Below are 17,376 nucleotides of genomic sequence, written 5' to 3'. Positions count from 1 at the left end.
TTCGCCTCATTTTTGAAAACGAGAACATGATAAAAACAGGTTAGACTTCGCCTTCTTCCACTCGTAACTCAGGAAGTTGGGGCCGTTATTATTATTATTATTATTATTATTATTATTATTATTATTATTATTATTATTGATTGCAGGTCCACAATAATATCGCATGTGAAGTGTAAAAAGTCTTTAATAATAAGAGCTTTCGAACATTGTACATGGTTCATCTTCAGTCAAGTGAACATTTTTTTTAAATTCATAATGTTTACTTGAATGAAGATGAACCTAGTACAAGGTTCGAAAGCTCTTATTATTAAAGACTTTATACTTCACATGCGATACCATTGTCATAATTTTCGACACGAGGAAATTGTGCCCATTATTATTGTTATTATCACTTTTATTATTATTTTTATATTATTATTATTATTATTATTATTTTTTTTTTTTTTTTTTTTTTTTTTTCTCTATCACAGTCCTCCAATTCGACTGGGTGGTATTTATAGTGTGGGGTTCCGGGTTGCATCCTGCCTCCTTAGGAGTCCATCACTTTTCTTAAGATGTGTGCCGTTTCTAGGATCACACTCTTCTGCATGAGTCCTGGAGCTACTTCAGCGTCTAGTTTTTCTAGATTCCTTTTCAGGGATCTTGGGATCGTGCCTAGTGCTCCTATGATTATGGGTACGATTTCCACTGGCATATCCCATATCCTTCTTATTTCTATTTTCAGATCTTGATACTTATCCATTTTTTTTCCCTCTCTTCTCTCAACTCTGGTGTCCCATGGTATTGCGACATCATGAGTGATACTTTGTTCTTGACTTTGTCAATCAACGTCACGTCTGGTCTGTGTTTGCACGTATCACCCTATCCGTTCTGATACCATAGTCCCAGAGGATCTTTGCCTGATCGTTTTCTATCACTCCTTCAGGTTGGTGCTCGTACCACTTATTACTGCAAGGTAGCTGATGTTTCTTGCACAGGCTCCAGTGGAGGGCTTTTGCCACTGAATCATGCCTCTTTTTTGTACTGGTCTGTGCAAGTGCCGGGCATTCACTTGCTATGTGGTTTATGGTTTCATTTTTCGTATTGCACTTCCTACATATGGGAGAGATGTTATTTCCGTCTATCGTTCTTTGAACATATCTGGTTCTTAGGGCCTGATCTTGTGCCGCTGTTATCATTCCTTCAGTTTCCTTCTTTAGCTCTCCCCTCTGTAGCCATTGCCACGTGTCATCGCTGGGCTAGTTCTTTAGTCTGTCTCATGTATTGTCCGTGCATTGGTTTGTTGTGCAGTCCTCTGTTCTGTTTGTCATTTGCCTGTCTCTGTATATTTCTGGGTCTTCGTCTACATTATTATTGTCCTTCTTCCATGCACTCTTTTAGCCACTCGTCTTCACTGGCTTTCAGATATTGCCCCAGTGCTCTGTTTTCAATGTTGACGCAGTCCTCTATACTTAGTAGTCCTCTCCCTCCTTCCTTTCGTGTTATGTATAGTCTGTCCGTATTTGCTCTTGGGTGTAGTGCTTTGTGTATTGTCATATGTTTCCTGGTTTTCTGATCTATGCTGCGGAGTTCTGCCTTCGTCCATTCACTATTCCTGCGCTGTATCTGATTACTGGCACTGCCCATGTGTTTATGGCTTTTTTTTTATCATATTTCCGGCGTTGAGTTTTGACTTGAGTATCGCCTTGAGTCTCTGCATATATTCTTTCCATGATCGTGTCCTTCATCTTTGGTGTTTTATATCTCCTCCTTCCATTATTCCCAGGTATTTGTATCCTGTCTCATCTATGTGTTTGATGTTGCTCCCATCTGGTAGCTTTATCCCTTCAGTTGTCGTTATTATTATTATTATTATTATTATTATTATTATTATTATTATTATTATTATTATTATTATTATTATTATTATTATTATTATTATTATTATTATTATTATTTTATAAGGCCATTTAAAGTGGCCTCAGATCTGACATCTTAATTGATAATTCTCACAAGGCATTCCTGGGACGTCCAAGTGGATTGCTTATGGCCAAATGTACTACATTTAAATCTATTTAGCTATCTTTCATTTTTCGCCATTTTTTTTAGTTCGTACGCTCAATACAAGATTAACTGACGTGCAAGGAAATGTTATTCGCCTTTTTAAAACTTTTTTTTTTAATTAAGTCTGTGTTACTCTCCACGAGTACTAAATTGAATGTTTTATGAAGCCGTTACTTTTAAACTGACATAATAATTAAGACGTTAAAGTGAATGGGAATTTGATGTAGCCTAAGACAATCTCTCTCTCTCTCTCTCTCTCTCTCTCTCTCTCTCTCTCTCTCTCTCTCTCTCTCTCTCTCTAGAAGTTTGAATGCCGTGAATATTAGCACCATCTTTACCGCCATGAACGCCACTTTCACTCATAAACTGGAAATCCTACCTCATGTGTGTGTGTGTGTGTCCTTTAGCAAACACCCCTCCCCCCACCTCGCCCCACCCTGGCCACCCCTTGCCCCTTTCCCAGAGAGAGCTCCTGGGCATTATGCCAAACTGGGCATCTCGAGAGAGAGACTGAGAGAGAGAGAGAGAGAGAGAGAGAGAGAGAGAGAGAGAGAGAGAGAGAGAGAGAGAGATAAGTTGACGCTATCATCCATTATTTTTTTTCTTAGTCTCTACATCAATGGTGGGAACTGCGCCCCCAGGGCCATATTGCTTTCGGCGGGAAGCAATAATTACCCGAGGATGTCAGGTCAATAAACACCCCCCACTCCCAGGGGGTTGGGGGTTGTGCCCGGGGAGAGGGTAAAAAGAGAGGTCAATCGATTATAAGATTTCAAAAGGTCATTTTGATATTAAGGAGATCACAGCTTTTTAATTGGTTTCATGAGTGATTGCTGTGTGTGTGTGTTTGTGTGCTTGGCTCTCTCTCTCTCTCTCTCTCTCTCTCTCTCTCTCTCTCTCTCTCTCTCTCTGGTACATATCCTTTCAGATTTTGCCCGGAAACGCAAGATAGGCCTACGATGATTATGTTCAAATGCTCTCTCAATCCACACTCGTTTTTTTTTTTTTTACTGTTAGCTGGAGTTTAACTGGCATACCCTGGTCTTCTATATGACCGCTCAGGGCACTCATTGACATATACCCCAGAGGCTTTGGCACCGTGATTGACCTGCCAGCAAGCGCCTCAGGGCCATGGGTATTAAAAAGTAATTCTCGATGCTGGGCAAATTGTTACTAATAGTTAGAGAGAGAGAGAGAGAGAGAGAGAGAGAGAGAGAGAGAGAGAGAAAGCATTCGGTCGGACGACGCGTGTCATACCCGTTCAACGGGGTCACTGGGCATACAGAGCCGAGGTCATTGGTCAGAGGGTCAAAGTTTAAAACTAAATCAATCCTTGGCCTGAGGTAACCCAACATGTAGTACCTTTGGTACCGAGTCTATATTTTTTCAGAGAGAGAGAGAAGGGGGCGGGGGGGGGGGGGGGGGGGGGGGGCGATAGGCGGAGATCTATCTATGATGAAAGTCTCTCTCACTCTCTCTCTCTCTCTCTCTCTCTCTCTCTCTCAAATGAATTATGAGTGTGAGTGGAGATAGATGGATGTGGGTAGGTTACATGGGTCTAGTGGGTTGATTTACACGATCTTCGCTTGTGTGCGTTTCTGTGCGCGCACTTAATCTTGGTTGTAGGCGTATACTTGTAGATCTAGGTCTTTTGTTGGTGTGCGTATGTGTATGTATACATGTATGTATATATATGCGCTTGTATGAAGGAATATGTCCAAATTATTTAGACTAACGGAGAGCTGATGAGTATTATAATTGGGTTTTTGCATCCACCCCTTCTCAAATAATAATATTTTTCTTTACACAAAGGATAGCTATTATATATGCATAATATACATCAAATAATATACATTATATAATATATATAAACCCAGAGGACAAGATATAACTGTATTCAAACAGGTCTCAAAACAAAACAAAACTAAAAAAAAAAATTGGTATCAGACCTTTGCAACGGCACGTCACTGTGGCTGGTGTTAATTACGTGATTCAAAATGGTGGAGATTTGGTGTTTTTCATGATCAGCTTTCCGTTATAAAGTCTTTTTTTTATTATTTAATATATCCTGAGACCTTTGCAACGGCACATCACTGTGGCTGGTGTTAATAACGTGATTAAAAACACTGACAATTTGCTGTTTTTCATGTTCAGCTTTCTGTTATAAAGTCGTTTTTTTCCATCTTAATTTAAATATTTCCTTAAATAGGCTTCTCGTTCTCCTTAACGAGGTATCGTGTAAAAAGCCTTCATGATGTTTTTGGGCGTTTCCTGCTTAACCGTAAACGCTCTGGGCTGAAAGCAAAAGGACTCTCTCTCTCTCTCTCTCTCTCTCTCTCTCTCTCTCTCTCTCTCTCTCTCTCTCTCTCTATAACTCGGTATCATGGAGGGGTCGGGGGTTGTTTTTTAAAGAGAGAGAGAGAGAGAGAGAGAGAGAGAGAGAGAGAGAGAGAGAGATAGGCCTAAAGCCTCATTGTCCGTACAGCTGGTGTGTGTCTTCTCGTCGTGTCCGTGACAAATGGTCACGAACTGACTCTTTTGTCCTGCTAATTTTTTTCGTGTCTTTTTTTTCTGTAAAAGAACACTATAGAGATTTCAATTTGGTATGTTTGATGATTGGTGGGTGGACGATCAGCATGCCAATTTGCAACCCTCTGACCTCAGCAGTTTTTAAGATCTGAGGGCGGAGAGAAAAAGTGCTAGACGCACGATCATGGCTAACTTCAACGTTAAATTAGAATGTTTCCGAAGAATATAATAAAAAATGATTCACGGTGTCGCCTGAACCCGACGTAGACGCAGCGAGTTCATAAACCCGTCCGTGCGTTTGGCACCTCGTAAAACGTTGTCCATAAAATGCAGATGAGTCTGGAAGACACAGTTGTGCCCCTACCTTCTTCTTCTTCTTCTTCTTCTTCTTCTTCTTCTTCTTCTTCTCTTCCTCTTCTTCTTCTTCTTCTTCGTAGAGGTCTCAAGGTTGTTCTTGATGAGAAAGAAATATGTTTTATTTTTATTTTCATTTTTTTAACGTAACATTATAGTGACATAATGTTGGCTCATTATGTCACTATAGGCCTAATGTTTCCACATCTCTAGTTTTTTATAGTTACAGTTACAAACACACACACACACACACACACGTATATATATATATATATATATATATATATATATATATATATATATATATATATATAGATACATACTTTCAAGACAGAATTCCCCCATAAAATTTAACCACACCAGTAAATGTCAGTTTCATGATTTAAGCGACCCCAGTCAAACACGAAATTGATTTACGTTCGTTAACCCTCACAAAGCCTTTTTGTAGGATACTACTTCTCTTTCTCCTGCAGTATCCCACCAGGACATAAAAATCCTGTGGGGCCTTTGTCCGAAAGTAGGACACGGAGGGGTCTAAAAGGCCCTTTTTTTTATTATCATTATTATCTCCCGGATTTAAAGAAAGATCTGGTCAGATAAGCGTGGCCATCCTCACTTTCATTTTTACTTTACACCAGTGGCCCCTGAGAACCTTTCGTTTACGCGGGAACAGTCCTAAACCAATTGGGTTTGTTTTGATGGCACCGTTCGATACGAAATTATTTTTCTGCCCTGTAAGGGCTGGTGAAAGTGTTAGGTTTTTGGGCCTACCTTGTTGGTCCTGGTTGGTGGCTTACAACCAACTTAAAAGGCGTTTTATGTCAGCTTTGGAGAGAGAGAGAGAGAGAGAGAGAGAGAGAGAGAAGAGAGATTGATCAGTGCTGTACATTATCAATATTATTTTTTATGCCTAAAAAACCCTATTCATAAATCTTGATCTGGGTGACATCCATCAAAACGTCAGACCCTGAAAAATTTCTGTGTTAAAACTTTGATATGTGGCAAAGATTTAGTTAAATTTAGGAGTTTTATTTTATATTTACTTTAGATAGATAGATAGATATTTTGTTTAATTATGAAACCCAGCTGTTGCCTTTTTTGCTAGAATTGGCAAATCACTTGGGCACTTACGCAGCTTAGGAACAGAAAAGATTTTATTTGGATATTTCCACATCCAACCTAATTAACGTTTATATCTCCTTCAACACATTACCACACTGAGCTACGAACACAAGGTCCTTTGCCTGGTATAAGGCCTGCTTCACCTGAGCAAACCAACCAACCAAACCAGCCAACAAAACAAGCAATCAAGCAAAAAAAAAATCAAGCAAGCAGCCTCAGTCATTCAACGCCTGCTTCTTGCTTTTGAGAAGACGTCCTTGTAATACGAGACCCTCCCAAGTCATGCGGAGATTCCAAGAGGCGTCAGATGTGGTCGGATGCTGCTGGAAGCTGTATTCTCTCTCTCTCTCTCTCTCTCTCTCTCTCTCTCTCTCTCTCTCTCTCTCTCTCTCTCTCTCTCTCTTCCCTGGTCTTGTGTCAAGTCGTGTTATGCCGTACCTGCAGAATCTGTCTTCTTCTTCGTATTCTCTCGAGACGTTTTAAGAAACCGCAAAAAAAACTTTCACCTGCGGGCCCTCCTCCCTCTTCCCTTCCCTGAAACACTGTCCCTGTCCCCACACCTGGGCCCCCACACCCCACCCCCACCCTATCCCAATACACGCACATACACCCCACGGTCCACACACCCCAACGAGAATCCTCCTGCCCAGTGTAATAAAACGCCCAGTGACCCTTTTAAGCGCAATCAATCCTTCTCCTCGTTAGGCAATCATCCTCTCTCTCTCTCTCTCTCTCTCTCTCTCTCTCTCTCTCTCTCTCTCCTCTCTCTCTCAAAAGAGCGCCAGTCAGGTCTACCACAGGCACCTACCCTGTGTGATATTAGTAAACTATAAGTTACCGAATAGATATCGGTAATTCTCTTGTCGAATTTTCATAGTACTACTCTTTGAAATGTGTTGCCATCTTGTGGCAGTTTCTGGAATTAAAGAAGCATGCGAGACTTTTGTTTCAGTCTGTACCGAAAAGTGCTTGCAGTTCTGGAGCCACCCAACTCTTAGTGAGAGAGGCATGCAGTCAAATATGCGCACAAACGTGTGTGTGTTTGTGTTTGTGTATGCATAAAAGTATGCATAGCCCGTGCATTGAGAAACAAGCGGACACATACTTGTTTAACCACGCAATGACATGCAGACCTTACTTACGAAAGCTGTAGAGTGTGTGATATGTATATATGAATGTATGTATGTATGTCAGTTAAATTGGATTTAATAAGTTAGGGAACAACAATAAAAGAAAAATCCACAGGTCTTACAGTAAACTGTTTTTATTACCTTAGGTATTGATATGTACCTAAGAGAGAGAGAGAGAGAGAGAGAGAGAGAGAAAGTCGATTATCTCCAGTATGGCTGTCCTACTCTCCCGTTAAAAGCATAAAAGTGTTAAAAGTGATACACTTTTTTTTATTCCCTAAGTGGATTTCAAATCATAGTTCACTCAGTTTTTAATGGCCGTTCGTTGACTCTCTCTCTCTCTCTCTCTCTCTCTCTCTCTCTCTCTCTCTCTCTCTCGAGGTTTTTAGGCCTTATTGTGACCCCGTGTGACCTCCCCCGTCCCCCGCCCAGCGCAGTAGAGCCATTAGGCTTTGTTTTTAAGTATGTTGCTATTAAAAAATCTCTTAAATTGAGATAATCTCTGAAAGTTATGTGTCATTTCTAAACTGCTCTCTCTCTCTCTCTCTCTCTCTCTCTCTCTCTCTCTCTCTCTCTCTCTCTCTCTCTCTCTCTCTCTCTCTTGTATATTATATTTGCTAGTTCCATATATATATTATATAAACTATATAATATGTGTGTGTAAATAACAGTGATATTCTAAGTTCAAAATATGAATAATTATTTTAAAAATTACTTTATCCATTCGTGAATTAATCTGAAGAATTAGAAGCATTGTTACGATAAATATTACATTATCTGAAAAACAAAAAACAAAAACAATTTTAGACAGATTGTATTTCACCTTTTTCCATTCGTTTTTTGCAACGTCATAATTCATATGTTAACGCTTTTGGATAAGAATGACACTCATCGTACGACCAAGACAAATATTGACTGACGTTTGGGCTATACCATCCTCTCATCATGGGCTTACAAGACCTCTAATGTTTACATCGGTCTTCTTCTTTTCCCGTATATAGAGTAGGAACATAGGTCTCTTCGTAGTACCGAGTTCAGTCTCGCCTTTGCTCACTCACTGTATAGATGCTGACTTGTGTTTCGTATTGATTCTGAAGGTAAGTGGTATTAGTGATGAATTTACACTCTCTCTCTCTCTCTCTCTCTCTCTCTCTCTCTCTCTCTCTCTCTCTCTCTCTCTCTCTGCTAAAAGACGTAATAAAAGACGTGATGAGCTCAGGGAAGACTAGAGTAATTACCACCTGTGAGCTTCCTGTAGTATAGTAGGTGAGGTGACCTTGAAAAAATGGTAATTTTTTATAATTGTAATGTATTCCGAACCCCCCCACCGCCCCCCCCCTCTCTCTCTCTCTCTCTCTCTCTCTCTCTCTCTCTCTCTCTCTCTCTCTCTCTCTCTCGAGAAAATCAGATAATGTGTAACTATATATTCTTGTGGATTTTTATTTTTTTTGCAAGACCAACTTTAGCGTCACTCGCAGCCAGCAGATTTTAAGTATGCAACCTTACTGAATAGTAATGACAGGCGATGATGATGGAGACTGTGAAATTACACGTTGGTATAACGAAGAAAGAGAAGGTTAAGACCCATAGTGAAAGCGCCTTAATATCTATGTATATATAGAGAAAGTATCGGCAATGTCAAAATCCCCTCGGAGAAGAGAAAGAAGCTGTTCTCGCCCATTGCAAAATGTCCAACGGGAAAGAGTCTTATATAAAAAGAGGATTGTTGGGAAAGGAAGAGGAGGCCGTTGTAATACCTCCCTTCCTCCTCCTCCTCCTCCTCCTCCTTCCACAATAACCAGCTTCATCTTCAAGGTAGACTGGTAAACTCTGCAACCCATATGGGCATACCGCAAGGCGAGGATCTCTCAGGTCGGTTAAGACTAGGATAACGCATCGGCCTGTACTGGGCTTCTGCTGGGGAGATATATACTCTCTCTCTCTCTCTCTCTCTCTCTCTCTCTCTCTGTGCGTGTGTGTGTGTGTGTGTGTGTGTGTGACGCTTGCAGGTGTGTGCGCATGAGCGAAATTTGAGCTAATCAGTTTGAATCTCGAATTTCAGATGTTTTCAAGGCGAATTTATTGACTTCCATGAGATTCTGAGGCTAATAATGACCCGTTCCTGCTTGCAGCCCGGGAGAGAGAGAGAGAGAGAGAGAGAGAGAGAGAGAGAGAGAGAGAGGACCCGCCTCTTTCCTTCGCGTCCTGACCAAATGCAAATACTGCGAATTGATCCTTGCCAGTTCCAGAGCCGTCTTCCTGGAAGGGAGGAGGTTGTGCGAAAAGATGCGACTGGAATGGAGAAGACAAGTAGAGAGGAGGTTATTCATAAGACTCAAGGGAAACCAGACGCAGGAAGAGAGTTCCGAAGCCGGGTAGATGACAGAGAGAAAAAGAGAGAGAGTCTCCGGACCCTGTGTGGTTTTAGTGGGATGTCTCGAGAACGGGCGGACGGAACTCGATCAAATTTGGAGGGAGAAACAGTCTCTGGACCCTATGCGGTTTTAGTAGGATATCTCGAGAATGGGTGGACGGAACTTGATCAAATTTGGCAGACGTGGTCCTTATGTGACCCTCTCGAGATGTCTGGACATTTGGGTTGAAACCGTAAGTGGTTTTTATCCGTGTAAGGTAATACATTAAAAGAGAGACAGACAGAGAATAACAATCGTGCGTGCAACCTCTAGATGGCACTCACTATTATGAGTACGGGATCCCCCCCCGATCCCCCCCCCCAGAAATTAAGGTTAAGTCTTCCCCAGCCGTAACTTTATCTTAGCAAAGCTTGTTTTTTTTTTTTGCTTTTTTTTCTTCATTTCTTTATTTCACCTTCCACTTTTTATTTTTCTTTGGGCAGATTAACGAAAGGTCGTATATTCATGTAAGGTAATCACTTGTTAAAGTGTTGACACACTTAAAAGCGACAGAAAATTCCTTCGATTCGTCCGTTTAAGTAACTTAAGTACCAGTGAGCTCGTTCGAGTTAACGTTTGTTTTTTTTTAATTAAGTTGGTTTTTTTTATATTATTTCTGATTAATTAAACTAAGGAGATTTAATTCTACACGATCTTAAATTAGCATATTGGAAAATAATTTTTTTTCTCTCTCTTTCATGAGTGTTTTTTTTTATCTTAATTCAATTTTTTTATATTATTTCTGATTATTTAAACTACGAAGATTGAATTTCACAAAATCTTAAACTAGGATTTTGAAAAATGATTCTCTCTCTCTCTCTCTCTCTCTCTCTCTCTGCTAGATTCATAGCTAGATCTAATTAACATGAGACTAACGTTAAGATCCGTGAATTCCTGCTCAAGGTGGAGTATATTGACCTAGTTACGAGAAAAGGGGGGAGAGGGAAGTGGAAGGGGAATAGCTGTCTCCCCCCCCCCCACCCCCATACCACCAGACACTTCTCAGGTGTCCTATAGCAGGAGGGGGAAGGGTGTCTCAAGTTATAAACTCTCAGGAGAAGGTGAAAGGGACTGAAAATTTTGGGTATGTTTGTGTTTGTGTGTCTGTGTGTGTAAGTAACATTAGGACAGGTAAATGCCATCATTGCACTTCGCGTGGTGTACTTTAGGCGTTCCTGCAGGGTATTTATGTTCGTGGCATCCCTTAAGAACTTAGCTGCGCCCCATATTGTTTATCCTTGTACTTCACCTCCACTCCCTGGCTCCTTTAACGTTAATCTTGCTGTTCAACCTCTCCAACTCTCTCCTTACACCCTTCATGAACGACTGAAATTGGCGGTTATATTATTCTATATTTTATTATTTTTTTATTTTTTTCATTTTTCATATCCTTCAATGCCTTCTCCGTCATTTTGCATCGTTATTCATTCTCCCTCAATTCTAACATTATCATTATTCTTCTGTCTTTCTCTCTCTTTTTTTTAACTCTCTCATATTCGACCCTAAACGGTCCATGAAGATATCATAACTGCAGTCATTAATGAAGCAGATATACCCACCACGTTATTCCACTCCCTCAGATCCGTTGATGTTTTTCTCCCCTTCTATTGAACAGAGCCCTTCCAAAGCTAATCATTTATTTATGTAGTAGATTATTTTAACGGGAGAAGTTCCCCTCCACAATGATCATGATATTATGCTATTAACAAAAATACGACCGTAGCAACATAGCAACATATAGCAAGTTGCAACAATTAACCTCTCCTTGCTCTGGGAATACCTGCGTGACAGTTCAGCCCAAGCGGTCTGTTTTTTGTTTTTTGTTTTTTATACCAGACCCATTTTTTTCTGCGTGACCTCTCGTGCCCACGGGTCCTAAGAGGTCAGGAATTTCCTCCATCGATTACGAGGTAGTAGGACAATTAGGACTCGGAAAGGTATATATATAGATTTTTTTGGCAATCACGATTTACGGAGAACATTTTTTCCCCCGTGGTCATGACTTACCTGTAATTAACTCCTAGAACACGCACCTGGCCTCTGGCAGTTGACCAGGGGGTTCGTGAGGGGCTTCCTCTTCTCTCTCTCTCTCTCTCTCTCTCTCTCTCTCTCTCTCTCTCTCTCTCTCTCTCTCTCTCTGTTCCTTTTAATATCACATTGGTCATAATCCGTTTCGTAAGCGTTTGGTTACTTCTCATCCCTTACCAGTTTATTTTTGGTGGATATTTTTGCAAATAGATATATACATATATATATATATATATAATATATATATATATTATATATATATATACATACAGATGTATGTTCAGTACGTTAATAATTCTATATATATACATATATATATACTACAGATTATTGGTTAATAATAATAATAATAATAATTGATAATAATAATAATAATAATAATAATAATAATAATAATAATAATAATAATAATAATAATAATAATAATAATAATAATAATAATAATAAACAGAAAATTCCAGCTTTTCCGGGTGCAAACCCCTACCCAAATTTGGTTAAACGGCTCATTACGACCGATTACGTTTGGCATTACGTACCCGGAAGCCATCCCTCCCATCCCCTGAAATCACGTGCCCCCAGGAGCCCTAACGGAGGGCAGGTGGGCACGTAACAACGGGAGCGGTTTTGACTTCCTGAACTCGAGTCATTCGTCATCGTTGTCCTTTGAACCGAAATAGGATTTTAAGGAACTCTCAAAGGATATCAGTAGAGTAAACAAGGCGTGATCCGACCTCTAGCTTACTCGGGACGCGTGCAAGATTCCCCCCTACACCCCCACCCCATCACGCGTTAAGTCGTCAACGTTATATTCCCCAACTTTTAACGTCAATTAAAACGTGCTGAAATCTACGGTCAAATAGAACTGTTTTTCATCAACGAAAATGAGAACAAATAAGGTCTTATCACGCCTGGTTTTACTGATATATTTATTTTTTTTGTTCTTTATGTATTAGTTTGTAGACTTACATTTCTTATTTTTCTCTAATAACTGACCTCTTCTTTCTGTATTTCCTGCTACATTCATAATGTCTTTTCAATATCTTTTTCAAATGAGCAACATAGTATTTATGAATTGGGTTTCATCTTGTGAATAATAATAATAATAATAATAATAATAATAATAATAATAATATAATAATAATAATAATAATAAATCTTTGGCAGCTTGAATTTCAAATCAGTGGACCCTGTAAGCTTGTTCCAGATGAACAAGGGTTAGTCTCATAATAATAATAATAATAATAATAATAATAATAATAATAATAATAATGTTATGTATAGTCTGTCCGTATTTGCTCTTGGGTGTAGTGCTTTGTGTATTGTCATATGTTTCCTGGTTTTATGATCTATGCTGCGGAGTTCTGCCTTCGTCCATTCCACTATACCTGCGCTGTATCTGATTACTGGCACTGCCCATGTGTTTATGGCTTTTATCATATTTCCGGCGTTGAGTTTTGACTTGAGTATCGCCTTGAGTGTCTGCATATATTCTTTCCTGATCGTGTCCTTCATCTCTAGGTGTTTTACATCCCCTCCTTCCATTATTCCCAGGCATTTGTATCCAGTCTCATCTATGTGTTTGATGTTGCTCCCATCTAACACATAGATGTGACTGGATACAAATACCTGGGAATAATGGAAGGAGGGGATATAAAACACCTAGAGATGAAGGACACGATCAGGAAAGAATATATGCAGAGACTCAAGGCGATACTCAAGTCAAAACTCAACGCCGGAAATATGATAAAAGCCATAAACACATGGGCAGTGCCAGTAATCAGACAGCGCAGGAATAGTGGAATGGACGAAGGCAGAAAACATATGACAATACACAAAGCACTACACCCAAGAGCAAATACGGACAGACTATACATAACACGAAAGGAAGGAGGAAGAGGACTACTAAGTATAGAGGACTGCGTTAACATCGAGAACAGAGCACTGGGGCAATATCTGAAAACCAGTGAAGACGAGTGGCTAAAGAGTGCATGGGAAGAAGGACTAATAATAGTAGACGAAGACCCAGAAATATACAGAGACAGGCAAATGACAAACAGAACAGAGGACTGGCACAACAAACCAATGCACGGACAATACATGAGACAGACTAAAGAACTAGCCAGCGATGACACGTGGCAATGGCTACAGAGGGGAGAGCTAAAGAAGGAAACTGAAGGAATGATAACAGCGGCACAAGATCAGGCCCTAAGAACCAGATATGTTCAAAGAACGATAGACGGAAATAACATCTCTCCCATATGTAGGAAATGCAATACGAAAAATGAAACCATAAACCACATAGCAAGCGAATGTCCGGCACTTGCACAGAACCAGTACAAAAAGAGCATGATTCAGTGGCAAAAGCCCTCCAGTGGAGCCTGTGCAAGAAACATCAGCTACCTTGCAGTAATAAGTGGTACGAGCACCAACCTGGAGTGATAGAAAACGATCAAGCAAAGATCCTCTGGGACTATGGTATCAGAACAGATAGGGTGATACGTGCAAATAGAACAGACGTGACGTTGATTGACAAAATCAAGAAGAAAGTATCACTCATTGAATGTCGCAATACCATGGGACACCAGAGCTGAAGAGAAAGAGAGGGAAAAAATGGATAAGTATCAAGATCTGAAAATAGAAATAAGAAGGATATGGGATATGCCAGTGGAAATTGTACCCATAATCATAGGAACACTAGGCACGATCCCAAGATCCATGAAAAAGAATCTAGAAAAACTAGAGGTTGAAGTAGCTCCAGGACTCATGCAGAAGAGTGTGATCCTAGAAACGGCGCACATAGTAAGAAAAGTGATGGACTCCTAAGGAGGCAGGATGCAACCCGGAACCCCACACTATAAACACCACCCAGTCGAATTGGAGGACTGTGATAGAGCAAAAAAAAATAAAAAAAAATAATAATAATAATAATAATAATAATCTTTGGCAGCTTGAATTTCAAGTCAGTGGATCCTGTAGGCTTGTTCCAGATGAACAAGGGTTAGTCTAATAATAATAATAATAATAATAATAATAATAATAATAATAATAATAATAATAATAATAATAATTAACTAGCCCCATCTCTTCATTGACAGGAAAACAGACAGACGAACGTAACAGGCAGGAAATGATTGGCAAGTAATGGGACAGAAAAGAAAAGTTACGCAAGACCTTTTGACGTATGCAAATAATAATTGACTGCAGCGTAATTTCTCTCATTTTTTTATTCAGCCATTAGTCGTTCGCAATTATATAATTATATATGCAAGTTTCTGTCTTTTTTTCTGTTTGTTGATGTTTTTTTTTCTGCCTCCTTTGCCAGCGCGTTTACGAATGTCATCTTCGTGTTGAAACACGACGAGAGAGAGAGAGAGAGAGAGAGAGAGAGAGAGAGAGAGAGGTGAAGGCCGAACCAAGCAGAGACAAACCTGCGGTTTTAATATCCGCCCCGTGAGCTTCTTTTTCTTCGTAGGACTCTCGTAAAAATGCTAATAAAGAGTCCTGTAGGATGTCATCATCATCATCTCCTGAGTAAATAAAAAAAAAGTTCGAGTTATTATTATTATTATCATTATTATTGTTATTATTAGTAGTAGTATTACTAGCTGGCTACTCGCCCTAGGGGCGGACTCCACGCCTCCCTTGAAAGGGACAAAGACTTAACGCCCACGGGGGCGGAAGGTGGGAGCGAGATAGGCTGAAACCCCATTATAAACCATCTTAAGGGTCCCCACTATAACCCTGCCAAGTTTCATGCCCATCAGACTAGCCATTTGGCCGTGATTGAATGACAGGCGAACGGACAGACTTAACGGCCATTGTAGTAAGATTAACTATTAATGTGAAAGATCTCTGTTGAAAGACAACTCACGAGAGAGTGACAAACAAGAAGAGACCATCCGTCGATGATGCTAACGGTACACCTCCTCCAGTTATGAGTATTCATCAGAACGCTCAATTAACCAATCACCAAGAACGGATGCTGGAATGAGGAAGGTTTCGTCTCAGCTGATCAATCACAAAACAAAAGATGGAATTGTGGGTTGTCAAGAGGTCGTGTAGGAATCGAAATTATCTCACGGTCTGGGAGAGAGGCCTCCACGGATGACAGGGCGAACGAAATGGATGAGGTTGAGTGCAACAGGTGTGCATACATGAGAGCCAAGAACAAGGAAGAAAGTATAAAGAAAAATGTATCTTAAGAACAATGAAGAAAGGATAGAGAAAAAAAGTATTTTGAGGTTGAATCCATTATCAAATGGGGTGGTGGTGGTGGTGGTGGCTTTGCAGGGTGGTGAGTCGTCTTCAGTGTTTTGGGCAAAGTGATCCTGAGTGGTCTGGTTGGTTCCTGGACATATTATCGCTTACTTGGGGAGTGAGCCTACAAACTTCTTTGTTGTTGCTGTCGTTGAAATGGGGGTAGGAGAGCCTAAAAAAAAGTCTGGAAAATGTGTTTCGCGTTGAGTTAAGATACAGGAATTTTAGGATAGGATATTTTTTTATTTATTTATTAGAAAGAAAATGTAAGAAATAAATAATGTGTATGTTAAAGAGCACAGAACAATTATTTCTAATAAAATATAGCGTACTTATTTTGAATTTTCGTTGGTGAAACAACACACTATTTTACCGTAGATTTATATATTATAATGAAAGTCGAATCCAGCCCTTCTAAATAAACAAACAAAAATGTATATGACGTAAACCTCATGTAACATTTCATACCCAGATCCCATTCACGTATACCACCATGCCCACTTTCAGGAAAGCTGTGACTGGCATGCCACAAGGCGCCTGGCACTACCCATGATGCACCAGAACCTTGCTGCCGCGGCGGTTCACCCGAGTGGCTCCCCACCCGGAGGGCCACACCTTCACCAAGCGATGCATAGGCAGCTGAGAAGATTAGCCTACTTCATGTTCCTCCTGTTTCTCTTCTCTCTCACTTCTAGTGACAATGCAGTCTCGGCTCAGAGAAAGGTAAGGGCATTCTCCTCCCTTTCTTTTACTTTCTGTTGGTGCCTTTTGTGTGTGTGTGCGTGTGTATGTGTGCATGTGTAATATCAGTATATATTCTGAATATGTATATGCAAATGTAGTTTTTCTCTTATTTATGCTCTCTGTGGCTGAGTAGACATTGTATTTGCCTGATGTCTCAGTGGTTGATGGTTCAAATCCTTAAGCAGGAATGTCTTCTTATAAAGTTTATTATTATTTTTATTTTGATATTGCTAGGTTTTATCTCTAGACTATTATGACAGATCCCAATATCATTCATTGCTAAATCCTGTGTTTTGTTCGTGTCCATATTTCGCAGGAGGGCCTGAACTATACCCTGCTAGGCACTATACCCCAGACTACCTTCAGCTGCCGCGGGCACACGGCAGGCTATTACGCTGACCCAGAAACTGGGTGTCAGGTTTGCTTGCACTAATGAATGTTGTGGAGTTAGAATTAATGTGAAATATACCCATAATTATGTGTACAAACGCCTATTTTCATTTGCAATTCTTCCCCATTTCACAAACCGGTTACATTGGCAGGTCTACCACATGTGTGACACCCTTGAAAAGCAGTACTCGTACCTGTGTCCCAACTACACGCTCTTCAACCAGAAGTTCATGGTCTGCGACCACTGGTACATGGTGAACTGCTCCTCCGCCACTGACTTCTATGACCTTAACGACCACATTGGTGAAGGTGAGGAGAGGGGATCTTAGGGACAGGTCTTTTTAGAGCTTTTGCTAGTCCAGTTG

The 17,376-nt window shown here is 40.2% G+C and overlaps 1 protein-coding gene across 2 annotated transcripts in view; it reads left to right on the top strand.

The window, feature by feature from the left end:
• The window catches only part of LOC135214287 (mucin-2-like), a 58,966-nt gene that overhangs the window by 38,194 nt on the left and 3,396 nt on the right, over positions 1-17,376 (top strand). For both annotated transcript variants that reach the window (XM_064248417.1, XM_064248416.1), the window contains 3 exons: positions 16,385-16,600; positions 16,938-17,039; positions 17,164-17,320. In XM_064248417.1, the coding sequence (XP_064104487.1) occupies positions 16,427-16,600; positions 16,938-17,039; positions 17,164-17,320 (433 nt within the window). In that variant the 5' untranslated portion in view covers positions 16,385-16,426. The remainder of the gene's footprint in view (positions 1-16,384; positions 16,601-16,937; positions 17,040-17,163; positions 17,321-17,376) is intronic.

Source organism: Macrobrachium nipponense, chromosome 45 (assembly GCF_015104395.2).
Source record: "Macrobrachium nipponense isolate FS-2020 chromosome 45, ASM1510439v2, whole genome shotgun sequence".
NCBI classification, from domain to species: Eukaryota; Metazoa; Arthropoda; class Malacostraca; order Decapoda; family Palaemonidae; genus Macrobrachium; species Macrobrachium nipponense.
This window is presented reverse-complemented; position numbering and strand designations above follow the sequence as displayed.